Below are 17,484 nucleotides of genomic sequence, written 5' to 3'. Positions count from 1 at the left end.
AAGGTCCTAGAAGGAGAGAGACACCCCACAGAATCCAGAAAGGCCACTGACATGGTGGTGAGGTCCGTGCTTGCACAGGCCATTGTGCCTTGAGATGTGCTCACTGCTGGGACTGTGAGACCCATTTCGAATGGGACACCAAGACCCAAACTTTGAGTCTGAAGGAGATGACTCTGAGTCCTGTGACAAGAGTGGAGCAGATCCTGTGTGGACAGGAAATAGATAAGCATAAGCTGAGCCTGGGGATGGTGGTACTGAGGATTTTAATGGTGGATTTCCTCTGGAATGTACTGGCTCTTAGGTACTGGAAGTGTAGAGGGCATCAGGTTGCATGCTCTAGCAGAGGTGGTGCAGGAACTGCAGTCACCAGTATTGGCTGAAATTCTTCCTGTATCGCCAGGGACACTGGTACAGAAAGACTGAGTAGTTCTCTGGCAGCCGTGTATGCCTCTGGCATCATCAATACTTGAACTGGGTCTTGAGCTTGTTGTCTTTGCATAGGAACTTCAGGGGTCAGCCGCAATGGAAGTGGCAAAAGTTCCAAAATTGACAAAAACACCTTTCAGGATGCGGAGCGTTCTGGGAATATTTCCCCTCAGAGTGTTCCCCCGAGTCTTTGCCTCTAGGTGACCTTGGCAGCAATGATCTTGCTGAATGGGGTACCAGGTCTTTGGAAGTTCTCTCTCTTCTTTGACAGATCAAGGTGCTGCAGACATCTCGGGTGGTGTACTCCATACTTAAAGTGCAGCATTCAGAGCATGCTCTGAATCAGATGGCTTGCTGCCTCCATAGGAAGACACTTAAGGCTCGCTGCTCTATCTTTTTTTAGAGAGGCTAAAATCCTTTACAAATGTGATACCTGTCACTGACCAGCACTGACCTCGCACACAACCAGAGGGACTTAATCCCTGGAGAACTAGGCATGGCTGCAAATACCGGTCCCAAGATTCAAATTTGGTCCAAAAAGGACCTAAAGCTAAAACCTATCACTAACACTAATTAAACTCTATATCTAACTAATTACTAAAGAGAACAAACTATATACAAAGAGTGAGGGGAAAAACTTGCAATATCAAGATTGTTGGAGCTCTCCAACAACTGTCACTGGTGGTAAGAAGGAACAAAGGTGTTAGGGGTGGTTCCATCCTCTTATACCTGCACCCAATGGTGCATGATGGCAGAGGGCGCTCGAGCTGCCCTGATGGGTGCTGCAGAGGGAAAAGATTTCTGATATCTGTACATGAGGCATGCACACATACCAACAGTGGCATAGACATGTGGAATCACTCAAAGAAGCAGCATCATTTTCATCTCCACAATGCTGGGGGAAGGTGGCTCCAGAGAAAATCTTGCATGAACTGATCTGACAGATCCTATGAGTATACAGTCAGGACTAGCACCGTGACATTTCCAAGTCACCCTACATCCCATCCCTCAGAGCCATCAAATGACATTGATTCCTGGTGCTTTGGCCAGATGTTTCTGACATGCACCCAGGTGGGGATGAGTTATCTGAATGGCCACGATCTCAGGTGGCCCCATCTTTCTGAGGGGCTACAGTATCTGAAGAAACCTGTCACACTGGGGTCTGACTGGACCAAACAGATGTGTTATCATCTGGTTTCAAACATGACATCCAATAAAATTTTGGGGCTGGGATTCAGTATTGACAAATACTGTAAACAAAGCCTTAAGGCTTTTCTCTCAGCCCATTTCTTCCTTAGCAGAGTTAACTGGATCTAAGCTTTCTCCTCATCTTGAATATTTGGTGAAATCTGAATGAGACCAGAGAGCAAATGCACTGAATAAAACACTCATCATTTTTGTCTGTGTGATACATACCTATAGGCACTGTTGTGTCAGTGCTTAAACTGGATCCAGTTAAGAAATCCCCATTAAGTGCAGATCTCTCATATACCCAGGCTGGAAATGATGGAATAGGTTGGCCAGAATTCTTCTTGTTTTGCTTGTCTCGGAGTATCTTTCGTATAAGCTCAAGAGGCTGTCAGAAAGGAGAGAGGGGCTTCATTAAAAACACCAACCTGGAAAAGCATCATTTCAAACCAGACATCAATTACAAACTGCTGAACTACTCAATCTGAGGACAACGGTGGAGAGAACAGGATGCAGGACCTGGCTACTGGTTATAACACTGCAGGGCTTTTTTCTTTGTATGCTCATAATAATTTTTAGAAGTTTTGTTTATTTCACTAAGTAAAGACAAAACAGCCTGGCTTTCCCATTCCCAACTCTAGGGCTCAGTCACTAAAAGAAGACAGAAAGGCAGGTTAACTTTTCTGCCTACAAGGGACTGGCCAGTACCATGGAAGACATCATTTTTGCATTTTGCCATTCTCAGGTAGAGTTTACCAGCGTCCACAGAATAAACTGGTGATTTTACAGTTTTATTTCTCAGCTGTGACAATTTACTAAGGGTTGAAATCTGGGTCACAACCCAGAATTAAATCCCATCTTTCAAATTATGAAGAGAATAATGTGTTGGCTAACAAACCACAGAACAGCTCTAGGGATACTGAGAATCTGAAGAAATGCATGGCACTTTCCCACCCTAATGCACCATTCTCCCTGGTAAACGTCTGACACATTCCACCCCTGTACACTGTCCCCTGCAATCCCTGGCACACACTGACCCAGTGCTCCCCACAATATGCAGATGCTCATAAAAATATCCCAAGTCCTACCTGATGTAGGAATTGGCTTTGCTGGACTCTGTGCTTCTCATTTGACCAACCCCAAATATCTTCCGTGATGCGATGAATTCTCTATGTTCTTGTCTTTTCCACTTTTTTCTCCTCCAACAATACCATCACCTCCACCTTGGCCAGTTCCATCTCCAAACACTTCTGGCATTAGTAGGGCTAGCCTTAAGCACAAGCAAAGCAACCAGATGCTTGGGGCCCTCTATTGCATGCAATCTCCCTTTCTAAAGTTAGGACCAGATGAGGAGGCAGCTCATGGTCTGATCCCCTTCTCCTTCCAACAGTTTGGGATTCTGAGCCTAACAGTCACAAGGCTAATCCTGAGGACTAGACACTGGCAGGAGTCCTAATGAGAGAACCAAGGACTGAAGTCAGATGCACTGGCCACTAGTGACTCCAATAGGGCAGCACATCATACTGTCCCAAGGATAAATGTCATGAAGACACTGGAAGAGGAGCGTGCATTCAAGGTGCAACCCCACAGCCAGAAAAGAACCCTATATTCTTTATGGTGAATAGGGGTTGAGGACAGCTCTTATACTGGATTTCTGTACTTCCAGACCATATTACTATCACTGTGTCACACTCTGGGTGCAACCCACACCTGTGAGAGGTTGTCATCACTTGCCCTGTAACCCTGAGTGCCTTAAAATGCTCTGGTGCTGTAGCTGGATGCTCCCAGCCAGCATACAAGATGAGTATGTGTAATAAGTTACCCCGGATCAGTTCTGACTCCAGCAGCCTGCTTGTTACAACACAGTCACATTCTGGACTCCACCTACTTAGGGTCATCTTGCCAGGTGTAACCAAACATCTCTCAGTGCCAAATTTTCCCAAAACTGTGCACTCTGCAATGTCCAGCCCTTTTCCTGGACCATTCAGAGGAATAAGGTTTGTTTGCTCCTCTAAAGAGACAAAGTGCACAGTTTATCACTATAACTGGAGTTAACTATCACTTCAATTCTAACACAGCACTGGGTTGGTTTAGATTAAAAGTAAAACAAGTTTATTATCAAAAGGAAATAGGATTTTAAGTAAGTTCAAGTATAAAGGACAGAGTTAGAAATAGTTACACGCAAATAAAAGTGAAAAATGCTTTCTAGAGACCAAGACTTAACAAAACTACAGCCCTGGTTCAAAGTAAGATTCTTACAACACTACCTTCCAGGCATTCCTGACCACCCACTTGGTCAGGATCTGCCACCAAGTCCAAAGTGCTCCGTTCTTTTGTCTTCTTAGATGAAAGATAATCTGAGGTTCTTTGCCTCTCTCTCTTTTATCGTTCACTGAACCTTTGAAATGGATTCTCCTGACAGTTACCCCCAATTAAAGTTCATTCTCGCTGTGAGGAAGAAGTTATGGAGTCTTGTGGGGAAGGAAGTTCCATGCTGGCTTCTTTCCCAGCTGGTTTGTTAAAATATAAATTGATCTGTTCCTGCAATCTCCCCACTGACATGATGTTGAGTGGTTATCTCCTCCCCTTGTTAGCTTGATGGTTCTGTTTACATTATGTAAATGCATTCCCACTGTCTTTTAATGTACCCCAGAAGTACCTTTGACTAGGTTGGGGTAACTTCAGCCATGCCTTGCAAACACACTTCAAGATCATAATTCCCAGTATGTCTGCAATTTTGAATTTGTCCTCCGTATATACGCTACAGAATAATATTAATGATCAGTATGTTATTAGCTTTCTATTGATAACTTACATGACACCTTTTATATACAGGTTATGATATTAGTGAGTGGAGGAATACTGAATGGGTCAGGTCAGATAAAACTCTCTACCAGATACCTGTCAGTTCCTTGCCCTCCTGCACTGGGATTCTGTTATGGTCATTCTCGAATCCACAGAATCTGTGCGATGCTCCAGCTTTTAAACAGTCTCTTGGAGGAATCTTTTCAGTGTGCCAGACCACCAAAGGGTCGGTCTCTTCCTTCAGAGTAGGCCATCTGGCCTCACTGCCTCCAAGACTGAACCTCTTGGCTCCAGAATTTCTGCTTCATACTGTGAGCTCTGCTCAATGAGTCCAACTGAAATAGACTGCTGGTTAGAGACTTGTACATTCTTTAGGGAATGACACATCCCAGCAAGTATTTGCAGTGATACCAAAGAGCATTTTCAAAAAAGAGCAGGATTTGTGAGCTAATTGGACCACAGAATTGGAAGATGTCATAAATATAAAGGGAAGGGTAACCACCTCTCTGTATACAGTGCTATAAAATCCTTCCTGGCCAGAGGCAAAGTTCTTTTATGCGTAAAGGGTTAAGAAGCTCAGGTAACCTGGCTGGCACCTGACCCAAAAAGACCAATGAGGGGACAAGATACTTTCAAAGCTGGAGGGGGGGGAGGGGGGGAAAGGCTTTTGTCTGTCTGTGTGATACCTTTGCCCTCCAACGCCTGTAAAGTTAGTAAGTAATATAGCTAGAAAATGCATTAGGTTTTCTTTATTTTCGCTTGTGAAATTTGCTGTACTGGAAGAAACGTGTATGCCCGTTTTTTGTGTCTTTTTGTAACTTAAGGTTTTGCCTACAGGGATTCTCTATGTTTTGAATCTGACTACCCTGTAAAATATTTACCATCCTGATTTTACAGAGGTGATTCTTTTACCTTTTCTTTAAATAAACTTCTTATTTTAAGAACCTGATTGCTTTTTCATTGTTCTTAAGATCCAAGGGTTTGGGTCTGTGTTCACCTGTACCAATTGGTGAGGATATCATTATCAAGCCTTCCCCAGGAAAGGGGGTGTAGGGCCTAGGGGAATATTTTGGGGGAATAGGACTCCAAGTGGTTCCATGGTTCTTTGTCTAAATCACTTGATGGTGGCAGCGTTTAATTAATCCAAGAGCAAAGACTTTGTGCCTTGGGGAAGTTTTAACCTAAGCTGGTAGAAATACGCTATGGGGATCTTTCATGCAGGTTCCCACAGCTGTACCCTAGAGTTCAGAGTGGGGAAGGAACCCTGACAGAAATCCTTGAGTTAGCATAGAGAAACAAATGTTAAAACATAGTCCATGTTGGTCTAGCTAGAGCAATCCAGCATCCAAGCTGTAATGGACTCCCTCTTAGGCTCTGTCTCTCTGACTTCTTTTTCAGTCCCAGATGAGAGCAGCCAGCTTCTTCCAGAAGCCCACTCTTTATGCCCTCCCAGTCCTCTGTCTCCAGGCAGGGCCATGCTGAGTTTGCAGCCCCATCTACCAAGTATTGAGTGTCAATTGTTCAGTCATTGGGACTTTCATTGTCCCTTTGGAACCCATTTTGATCTGCATCAGTTTCAACCAGTTCCTTAATTATACTGCAGTTAATTATACTATTTACTGCAGACCAGATAACAAGGTGACACCCACACCATATTCTGCGTCCGGCCACCTCCCCGCCCCACACACAAGAGAAGACTTATCCTTTTTTCTTCCACTGGGAAGCAATGCAAAGTACAGAGGGAAAGTGAGGCACACATAGGATTCATAAAAATATTACAGAAAATTCACACTTTGCCACAATTACACCACAAGGTAATAAAAGGTAATGATTAAAGCCCTACACGCTCAAAGTACTCTTGTATCTCCAGATTGAAGAGACAGTACCTGCTGTACACTGGAGCTAGTTGTTACACTGCCAAGTTGCTTGCGTAACTCCTCAAGTTCTTGCATGGATATCTTGGAAGTGGTTGAGGGAATGGTAAAACTGGTACTACCACTTGTTGTGGCATTCACTGCAAGTTCTGCCCTTTCCTTAGCATTCTGCTGTAAATACTGGAGTGTCTACAAATACACAGCAACAACAAAAAACTTATTCATGAATGCAGCAGAACAAGGATTTAGACAAGATGCTCCAGAAATATTGAAAAATGATAGATCAGAGAGACCTTCACCCACATGGACACAGTCATTGCACATCTCACCCCTTTCAACAATTCCTTGATTCAAGTATTTTATAAGCTGTCTTTGTGCAAGATAAGGGATGTAAAATGTTTACCGGTTAACTGGTAAGCATTACTCTTACCGGTTAACCCACCTTAACTGTTAACCCCGCTCCCCGCCAGCCCCAGCTGGTTAACCATTTAAATGAAATATATTTTAATCATTTAAACGGTTAACTTTTTAAACGGTATTTACATCCCTATGCAAGATCCTCTTTTTAATGTTGCCATGGCAAGCAAAAACATACATTTGTGTGCCATTAAGGTCACTAAGTTAAACATTCAAAAACAGTTTTCTGTCTGTATGTATGCCATAAAACAAGCAGTAATATATTAAGATATACATTTTAAAAGAAACTGGACTATAACGAACTCTATGTACAATGTAATTGAGTTAAATTTAGTGAGAATTTTTTTCATTTCTTGACTTCTGGGCATTTAACGTGCAATGTGAATGCTACATTAACATAACTTTTTCTACCCCTCACCCTCTTTTTTAAAGAGGAAATTGTTGGGATATGTAAGGGTTAAGTAGAGACCTGGGAAACTGCTGGTATGCTGACATGGTATTAGGAAGTAGAAGCATGGGCACCATTTCTGCACTTGATAGATAAAGTGCTATCCCTCTCCTTTCCCTTCTGCTTGTTAAGGATTGATAAGCACTGCAGCTGCATAAGGAATGTGGGGCTCTAAAGGATACGCTTTGTGTAAAGTAGTGTTATCTCCCCCCCTTCCTTTCCCAGCTACATAAACGAGCTCGGGGTCATGGCCCTTTCCTCCCTTCCCTGTGAGCTGCTGATCAAGAGAATTTGTGCCTGCAATTACTGCAAAGAAATATATCTTCAAGGTAAAATTGTCTGTAGAATATGCTTAATGCTGTAAACAGGGGCAGGGATCATTATATTCCGTATATAGCTATTAATATTCATTGTATGGGCGTTCATATTACTCAATAAGGGTTTGGGGAATGTTCTAGTAAATGTAGGTATTTACATACTAACATAGATAAAAAGTTTGCTGTAACTAATTCAGTGCTTACTCGACAATTGGGTCGAGGGAAACAAGTACTGCAACAAAGAAGCCCGTCTACTCAATCCGCCTCTGGGTCCTCCTGCTCATTCTCTAACAGAAATCACAAAGGAAAAAAGGAGAAAAAAAGCTCCAAAGGGGTGCACTTTACAAGCTCTGTAGATGTGGCACTTACAAGGACACAGCAATTTAAAAATCACAATTTTCTTTGCATTTTTTCACCTTCTATTGTTTCAAATAACCTCCCAGACAATTGTAACAGAGAACAGAGGGGAAAAAAGTCTCTTTCTGTATGTTTACTCTGTGCATTTGACAGCCCTTCCTGTATTCATCTTTACTCTTTCCCTGATGTAGTCAGTTAGAAACAATAGATGAAACTGCGGATTTCTCACAAAGAAATAGAGAGATTAATTTTTTTAAAAACAAAACAACAACAACAAAGAAAACAGAAGATAAGATTCTGAACCAAGAAATTGTCAGGGGTATTAGCGGCAGGGAGAGTACCTGTAACTCCTTATAATTCATTTTAAAAAAACCTGAGATGATTTCAGCTACACTGTATTCGTTTACTTGTTCACATTGCAAATACCAAGAGTGCAGGACTTGTAATGTGCAGTGAGACGTGCTTGAAGAGTGGGTTTGAAAAAAACAAAATTAAGATTTATAGCACAAAACATTCAACAAAGAGAGACATCAGTGTTTACATTTTTTTTATGTTTTAGTTTTTTTTTTCCCCACAGAAAACAAACACTTTAGGGCATGCGGTTATCTCCCCAGGAAACTAACTGCTGAAGTCTTGAAGGTCAGAATTCTCAAAAGTGACCTCTGATTTTGGGTGCCCAACTTTGAAGCACTTGGGACTGATTCAACAGGATCTGCAGATGCAGCCATGGGTGCTTAAAGCTTCTGTAAATCAGGGCCAACATGTGTCAAGCTGGCCATCCAAAAATGGAGACATCCAATATAAGAAGCCACTTTTGAAAAATTTCAGCCATTAAGTTCACTTTGTTGAAGATTTCCAGATAAGTTTTAAGAAAGATTTTGAATGCAGAAATTTTATCTGAAGATTAAGTTTTGTACACTGAGTACTTTCTCCACAGATATTAGTTCAGACTCTAACTAAGGCCCCCAAATCCTGCAATATAATCTGTATGCTTACATCCACATGGAAAAGAAATGAAATCAATGGGGCTCTGTATGGGCACAAGAGTTATCCTGTGCAGAACAGATTGCAGGAACAGGGCCTTAGCAGTGTAGTGATGAGCATAAGAGAAGACCTGTTCTGGTGAAATGTCCAATTTTTAAATGCTTAGAACTGTTATTTTTCCAATTTTATACATATTATGCACAAAGACATTTTAACATCTTCTCAGAGTGTGAAATTTATGGTTTTTACCCTTATATAATTCAAAATAGCTTGAATGGATTTTTCTCAAAATCAAAATTAAAATTCATGTCTAGACCCAAAAGAAAACTTGCTGGAAACAGAGGGTTAAAATGAATGCCCTCACATACCTATTGTAATCTTAACTAGTTGGTTCAGATATGTTTATCTGAACAGCTTCTTAATACGGTTTATTATAATCAGAATTCATTGTTGCTACTTCCAAATATTATGTATCAGACTGACAGAAACGCAGAAACAAATATGCTACCTCTTTGTCTTCTGTGAGCTTTGACAGCAGATACACCAAAGGATCTAGATTTCTTGTATTTTTAGATTTCAGCTCATCATACTTCTTTAAAAAATCTTCTGGAGTTCGAGAAAATTCTGCTATTTTAACCTGTAAAACATCATATAATATATACAAGTTAAGTATTTAAACATAAAGTTTAGCATTTTAGGAGAAAGTTTCAAATGCACTATTTAGAAGAACAAAGAAAATGTTAAATCTTGGCTATGGTGTTTGTAAAATGGGGCTACCTTTGCATACCCAACTTTACAAAGAGCCACAGAGGTGCTGTGCAAAAACCAGCATGTGATCATATACCATATACACTTGTTCATAAGCCGAATATTTTTGGTAAAAAAGCGACACATCAAAGAGCGGGGGTCGGCTTATAAACGGGTCTACAACAAAAATTAATGATTTTAAACTCTATGGAATCATTGAATTGAACATCCAATACATTGTCGTTTTGTTTACCTGGAGCGTGTACAAGCATGGAGCCCCTCAACTCCCTGTGGCTGCGGTTCACCATTCCCAGCCAATGGGAGCTACAGGAAGTGGCTGCGAATGGTGAAGCGCGGCCACAGGGAGCTGAGGGGCTCCATGCCTGCAGATGCTCCAGGTAAACAAAACGTCCCAACCCGCCAGCGGCTTACACTGACAGGCTGGGAGCCAAAGTTTGCCAACCCATTTATTGATGTCAATACTGCAGCCTTTTAAAATTGCAAAGGCTTTGTTTAGTGGACTAGATCGGCTTGAAACGAATACTAAAAAAACAGTGCTGCAGATCTGCATGACATTTGACCTATGCATTTCACAAAATGCTATGCCTTACAAGCCAATCAGAAAAATACAATGAACGATAATACTATAGCACTGGTGTCAGTCTGCTACTGTATAATTTGATCTCTTCATGCACTTCTACCAATGGACCCCGTAAGTCTCTAGCCAATATGAAAATATAACATGCAGAATTGATATAGCCTGTTATCCCCACAGACATGCCAATCTACAGGGCTGCTTTGAAATAAGCCAAGAACAATAATAATTTGACAGTGATAAAGCATGTGACATTCCTATATAAAGTCCTACAAAATCTATAACTACAATAATAATAATAATCTATTTTCATCCTAGTATTTAAAATGAACAATGGTGAAATCAAAAGATAAAGGTCTGCTTATCACACAGCATTCAAACTTAAAGTTGTTGAATATGCAGAAGCAAACAATAATTGTGCCACTGCTGGTAAATTCTGCATCAATGAGAAGTAAGAGAATGGCGAAAAAATAAAACAACACTAAAAGACATGCCAAGAAGCAAGAAAAAATGTCCAACGAGGTGCGCTTCATTTCCTGAGCTAGAGAAAGCTATCACTAATTGGGTTGTTGAATGTTGACAAAATGGGTACATTGTCACTAGAACTGGAATTCGTCTGTGTGCTCTGCAAATGTCAAAAGATGACAAACACAAGGCAGTAAAGCCATCAATGTTTGTCGCATCAGTGGGTTAGTGTACTCACTTCATGAACCGTCATAACCTCTGTCTTTGTCAGTGAACAAAGAAAGAGCAAAAGCTGCCGAGAGATCTGGAAGAAAAAAATCGAATCTTTCCAAGATTAATTATAAAATATCGAAAGGAATATGCATTTGAACTGTCACAAATAAGAAATATGGACAAAACACTGATGACATTCGATCTCCCGAGCAACAGAATGGTAACCGGTGTTGGTGAAAAAACAGTTTTAATTAAAACCACTGGCCATGAAAAAAATCCATTTTACGATGGTTTTATCGTGTTTGGCAAATGCATCAAAGCTCCCTCATTCTATTTTTAAAAGAAAAACCTTGCCTAAAAACATGGAATTTCCTGCTAGTGTCATCATACGAGCACACAAAAAGGGATGGATGGCTGAAAGTGGGACTACTGAATGGCTGGAAAAAGTGTGGAATAAGAGACCAGGCACATCTTTCAAGAAACCTGATATGCTTGTTTGGAACATGTTCAGGGCATACAAGACGGATGAGGTTAAAAATGTGGCCAAAAATATGAAAGCTACTTTGGCTGTAATACCTGGAGGCTTAAATTCAGTTCTACAACTGCTTGATGTCTGCCTGAACAGACCCTTTAAAGACAGACTATGCAAAATGTGGTCTGAATGGATGTGCTCAGGCATGGCGAAGTTGACAAAAGGCAGGAATCTTATGAAGCCCGAAATCAATCTGGTCGCCCAGTGGATCTAGGACACGTGAGTGTCCATTCCCTCAGAAATGATAGAAAAATCATTTAGGAAATGCGGTATCAGCAACACACTCGACGGGTCAGAAGATGATGCCATATTTGATAATGACACAACAAAGGCTGATAATGAGAAGGAATCTGAGTCTGAAAACAACACTGCCGACATCTACAATAACAACGCAGGTGCAGCTGTGACTGAAGCAGAGTTTAATGAACTGTTTGATGAAACAGAGACTGATTCAGACTTTGAAGGATTTTAAGACTTTTTAAAGTCCCATATTGTTCTAAGTTACTTGTTTTAAATATCCATTTACTGATTTTAAATATAGACTGTAATTTTGAAGGTGAATACATATTTGTTCAGTTATTATTATAACAAAAGGTTTTTTTGTTATATTACATTAAAATAATTCTAGCAAAACTTTTGAGTGTTTCTTGTGACTCTAGCTTTTGAAATATAGCAGGGGTTGGCAAACTTTGGCTCTTGGCCCGTCAGGGTAAGCCGCTGGCGGGTCGGGACGTTTTGTTTACCTGGAGCGTTCACGAGCACGGAGCCCCTCAGCTCCCAGTGGCCGCGGTTTGCCATTCCCAGCCAATGGAGCTCTGGGAACAGCAAACCCTGGCCACTGGGAGCTGAGGGGCTCCGTTCTTGTGAACGCTCCAGGTAAACAAAACGGCCCGACCCACCAGCGGCTTACCCTGATGGGCCAGGAGCCAAAGTTTGCCAACCCCTGAAATATAGGATCCGCTTATGAAAGTGTCATACAGTTTTTACTATTTTTACCTATCCATCTTGGGGGGTTGGCTTATAATTGAAGGGGCTAATGAATGAGTATATACGGCAACTAAAGACTGTATCAAAATGCATATGCACAAGTGCAAGGAGTAAGCTTACATGTGTATGACAGAATACACCCCTGCGTCCAAACTCTACACACTACTGTAATAATGTTTGTATAAGATATACCTTGTGAGGTATCATTTAAAAACTCATAATTTGCTGATCAATAATGTCATGGCAAAATGCACATAGCAACATTATATGTAAAGTTATAAACATAAACTGAAATCATGAATGAAGTATTTTTCCCAGATAAGTCTGGGGAGTGGCTAAGCCAATTTCTTGGAGACAAAGGGCAAGCTGATGCTTCAGCCAGATGTCAACACGGCTGATGGACCATTACTTCCTGAGTGGCCATTCCTTGGCAAGGAAGAGAGCAGGGACAAAAATCTACATTTTAGCAAAGACACAGCATGGAGTTTCCTTTCTTCACTAGACTGCCTGTCATCTTGCTCCCAGCTGAAAATGCTCCTCAAAGGGGAGACAGGACTATAAAAAGAAAGGGCACACACTCAAGACACCCTCCTCTCTCTGGCATTGCACCTAAGATGACAAAGGAAAACGGCCATTGAACTCGGGGAGGGTGTGGGGGGTGGAGGGTCTTGACCTAAGAGTTTGATCAGTAATCTGCTGGACCATGTGCTAAGAAACTTTGCTTGAGTCTCAGGTTATGTCTACACTATAGACCTTACAGCGGCACAACTGTACTGCTGCAGCTGCGCCACTGTAAGGTCTCCCATTTAATCGCTCTATGCTGGCAGGAGAGAGCTCTTCTGCCAGCATAATTAAACCACCCCCAACAAGTGGCAGTAGCTACGTCGGCCGGACAGCGTCTCCCGCCAGCATAGTGCTGTCCACATTGGCACTTTTGTTGGTGAGACTTATGTCGGTCAGGGGTGTGCTTTCTTCACACCCCTTCACAACAAAAGTTTTGCCAACAAAAGTGCTAGTGTAGACAAAGTTTAACATAGTTTCTTAAATTAGACACTACTAACTGACATGATTATATTATGTTATTTTGACAAAAAATATTCAGAATTTTAAATTATTATGTGCAGAAATTTTATTTTTTTGGAACAGAATTCTCCCAGGAGTAACTCTTCATACAGTTCTTTTAACTATATGTAATTGTATGGAATTTCCAGGATCTAAAAATAAAGAGTGAAAATAAAGATATACCGTCATCTGCAACTATCTGCTAGACAGAAATAGAATACTGGGGTCTCTTACTGACTCTGGGTGAGGAGTATGGTCCAGTTGTTAAAGTAACAGACTAAGTTAGGGTTCTACTTGTTTATTTAATGTTGTTTATATTTACAAAATTCTCATTCATCTGTGGGTCTCAAAGTTCTTTGCAAAGGTAGGTATACAGAATATCCCTATTATACAGACACCATAGAATCATAGAATATCAGGGTTGGAAGGGACCCCAGAAGGTCATCTAGTCCAACCCCCTGCTCAAAGCAGGACCAAGTCCCAGTTAAATCATCCTAGCCAGGGCTTTGTCAAGCCTGACCTTAAAAACCTCTAAGGAAGGAGATTCTACCACCTCCCTAGGTAACGCATTCCAGTGTTTCACCACCCTCTTAGTGAAAAAGTTTTTCCTAATATCCAATCTAAACCTCCCCCATTGCAACTTGAGACCATTACTCCTCGTTCTGTCATCTGCTACCATTGAGAACAGTCTAGAGCCATCCTCTTTGAAACCCCCTTTCAGGTAGTTGAAAGCAGCTATCAAATCCCCCCTCATTCTTCTCTTCTGCAGACTAAACAATCCCAGCTCCCTCAGCCTCTCCTCATAAGTCATGTGCTCTAGACCCCTAATCATTTTTGTTGCCCTTCGCTGTACTCTTTCCAATTTATCCACATCCTTCCTGTAGTGTGGGGCCCAAAACTGGACACAGTACTCCAGATGAGGCCTCACCAGTGTCGAATAGAGGGGAACGATCACGTCCCTCGATCTGCTCGCTATGCCCCTACTTATACATCCCAAAATGTCATTGGCCTTCTTGGCAACAAGAGCACACTGCTGACTCATATCCAGCTTCTCGTCCACTGTCACCCCTAGGTCCTTTTCCGCAGAACTGCTGCCGAGCCATTCGGTCCCTAGTCTGTAGCGGTGCATTGGATTCTTCCATCCTAAGTGCAGGACCCTGCACTTATCCTTATTGAACCTCACTAGATTTCTTTTGGCCCAATCTTCCAATTTGTCTAGGTCCTTCTGTATCCTATCCCTCCCCTCCAGCGTATCTACCACTCCTCCCAGTTTAGTATCATCCGCAAATTTGCTGAGAGTGCAATCCACACCATCCTCCAGATCATTTATGAAGATATTGAACAAAACGGGCCCCAGGACCGACCCCTGGGGCACTCCACTTGACACCGGCTGCCAACTAGACATGGAGCCATTGATCACTACCCGTTGAGCCCGACAATCTAGCCAGCTTTCTACCCACCTTATAGTGCATTCATCCAGCCCATACTTCCTTAACTTGCTGACAAGAATGCTGTGGGAGACCGTGTCAAAAGCTTTGCTAAAGTCAAGAAACAATACATCCACTGCTTTCCCTTCATCCACAGAACCAGTAATCTCATCATAAAAGGCGATTAGATTAGTCAGGCATGACCTTCCCTTGGTGAATCCATGCTGACTGTTCCTGATCACTTTCCTCTCCTCTAAGTGCTTCAGGATTGATTCTTTGAGGACCTGCTCCATGATTTTTCCAGGGACTGAGGTGAGGCTGACCGGCCTGTAGTTCCCAGGATCCTCCTTCTTCCCTTTTTTAAAGATGGGCACTACATTAGCCTTTTTCCAGTCATCCGGGACTTCCCCCGTTCACCACGAGTTTTCAAAGATAATGGCCAAGGGCTCTGCAATCACAGCCGCCAATTCCCTCAGCACTCTCGGATGCAATTCGTCCGGCCCCATGGACTTGTGCACGTCCAGCTTTTCTAAATAGTCCCTAACCACCTCTATCTCTACAGAGGGCTGGCCATCTCTTCCCCATTTTGTGATGCCCAGCACAGCAGTCTGGGAGCTGACCTTGTTAGTGAAAACAGAGGCAAAAAAAGCTTGTAAGCTCTACCATGGCCAAGATCTGGCATATTCTTTCTGAAAAACAGTGTGGCTAAATGAATGAGTTACAGATCTAGGTTCTGTTCCAGATTCCTTCAGAGAGGGCTTTGTACAAACTCTAAACTCCGGATTCCCTTCCCATTTTACAGACAGGGTATGATACCTATACTCTAGGCCAGAGGTGGGCAAACTACGGCCCAGAGGCTGCACCCAGCCCTTCAGACATTTTAATCTGGCCCTCAAGCTCCCACCAGGGAGCGGTGTCCGGGGCTTGCCCCTCTCCGTCGCTCCAGCCTGGGAGCGGGGCTCAGGGCTTGCCCTGCTCTGTGTGTGCCATAGCTCTGTGTAGCTCCCAGAAGCAGCGGCATGTCCCCGCTCCAGCTCCTATGCGGAGGGGCAGCCAGGGGGCTCCACATGCTACCCTCGCAGCTCCCATTGGCCAGGAACCATGGCCAATAGTAGCTGCGGGGCGATGCCTGCGGATGGGGCAGCGTGCAGAGCTGCCTGGCCACGTTGCTGCATAGGAGCTGGAGGCGAGACATGCCGCTGCTTCCGGGAGCTGCTTGAGGTAAGCACCACCAGGAGAAAGCACCCCATACCCTCTGCTGTGCGCCGACCCCCTGCCCCAGCCCAGATCCCCCTCTCACCTTCTGAACCCCTCGGTCCCAGCCCCGAGTACCCTCCTGCACCTCCAACCGCTCAACCCCAGCCCCACCCCAGAGCCCACCCCCCCAGCCAGAGCCCTCACCTCCCCCCACCTCCCGCATCCCAACACCCTGCCCCTGCCTGGAAGACAGCATTAGCCCTTTGGGCCACAGCATTGTGCTGAGAGCTGATGTTCAGCTAGTTATCCACTACAAACCCCAAGTCTTTCTCAAGAGTCACTGCTTCCCAGGATAGAGTCCCCCATCATATCAGCCAGGGGTGGATAAAATTCATGATTTTTTTTTAAATCTGATCTCTTTTATTAGATCGAATTTTTGATAGTTTTAATTAAGATACATTATAGCTCAAAAATATCTCATCATGGAATAGGGATTATAAATTCTAATTCTATAGTATGAGACAATATAGTCATGTAATGTTTAAGAAAAGTTTTGTAAATGAATTCCAATAGTTCATGGATTAGAGACCCAATTTTACAGGGTACCAGGACCTTCTGTATAGTTTATTTAGGTTAATCTTTCTATTTACCCAATGGGACTCAGTGCTCACTCTAGAAGATACCATCAGAGATGCTTAGTTTTGCAGTTTTCAAACTGTGGATTTGTGTCTCCAGAGATAACATGCTTGTTAACAGCAAAAATGTTTTAAAACAAATAAATAAATAAATATAAAGAGGTGAGAAACGACAGACCTTGTCCCTCTGCAAATTTGTGTACACAGCGTCAATCCCTTACCTCTCTCTAAAAATGCAAAGTTTCAGAAAGTTCAATGAATAGAAAATTGTTGGGGGCGAAATAGATCTGAACAAGGAGAAGAAGTCTGGAGATAAATGTGAGAAGAGAGGGATAGGCAGAAGAAACAAAAGGGAAACTGTTTGAGCAGCATATTCCAGAAGTCTTTCTGAGTGTAGCCTTCATTGATTTGAGATCTACCATACCATTCTCTCACTAGAACGAAAAATCTATAATGGCAGCAGACCGTAAAAGGGAGACCCAGTTTGACAATATTTAAATGAAGTTCCTCTACCCGTGGGTAAGACAGGCATGCATGCAAAATGCAAACAGTGCAACAAAGAAATGCAAGGCCTGGTTGCCTGAATAAAACAACATCATGAGAAGTGTTCAATCTCAGGAGGAAGCTGCGCTGAAGATGATGAAAGGAACATGTCTGAACATGCAGGATCTTCAGATTGGTAAACTTTTTTATTTCATACTTCTTTCTTAAGGACTGCCTGTCTTCCTTCTGGACTATTCTTGAATTCTCATGTTTGAGCAAAAAAATATAGTTATTACTCTATGGTACTATCGTTTTAGATGCAGTT

General features: G+C 42.5%; 2 protein-coding genes across 7 annotated transcripts in view; one reads left to right on the top strand and one right to left on the bottom strand.

The window, feature by feature from the left end:
• TUBGCP2 (tubulin gamma complex associated protein 2) overlaps positions 1-17,484 on the bottom strand; it is a 96,929-nt gene that overhangs the window by 70,402 nt on the left and 9,043 nt on the right. For 4 of the 6 annotated variants that reach the window (XM_038408165.2, XM_043519918.1, XM_043519917.1 and 1 more), the window contains exons 3-5: positions 9,325-9,453; positions 6,306-6,482; positions 1,843-2,002 (exon numbers count right to left, since the gene is read on the bottom strand). In XM_038408165.2, coding sequence (XP_038264093.1) covers positions 1,843-2,002; positions 6,306-6,482; positions 9,325-9,453 — 466 coding nt within the window. Of the gene's footprint in view, positions 1-1,842; positions 2,003-6,305; positions 6,483-6,586; positions 6,607-7,679; positions 7,763-9,324; positions 9,456-17,484 lie in introns of those variants that run through there. The other 2 variants (XM_038408168.2, XM_043519920.1) reach the window with 2 other exon arrangements.
• Positions 7,413-17,484, top strand: part of ZNF511 (zinc finger protein 511) — a 32,790-nt gene continuing 22,718 nt past the window's right edge. Inside the window, exon 1 of the mRNA XM_043519924.1 lies at positions 7,413-7,487. The gene's annotated coding sequence lies outside the window, so the exon portion shown is untranslated. The remainder of the gene's footprint in view (positions 7,488-17,484) is intronic.

This window comes from Dermochelys coriacea, chromosome 7 (genome assembly GCF_009764565.3).
Source record: "Dermochelys coriacea isolate rDerCor1 chromosome 7, rDerCor1.pri.v4, whole genome shotgun sequence".
Classification (NCBI taxonomy): Eukaryota; Metazoa; Chordata; order Testudines; family Dermochelyidae; genus Dermochelys; species Dermochelys coriacea.
This window is presented reverse-complemented; position numbering and strand designations above follow the sequence as displayed.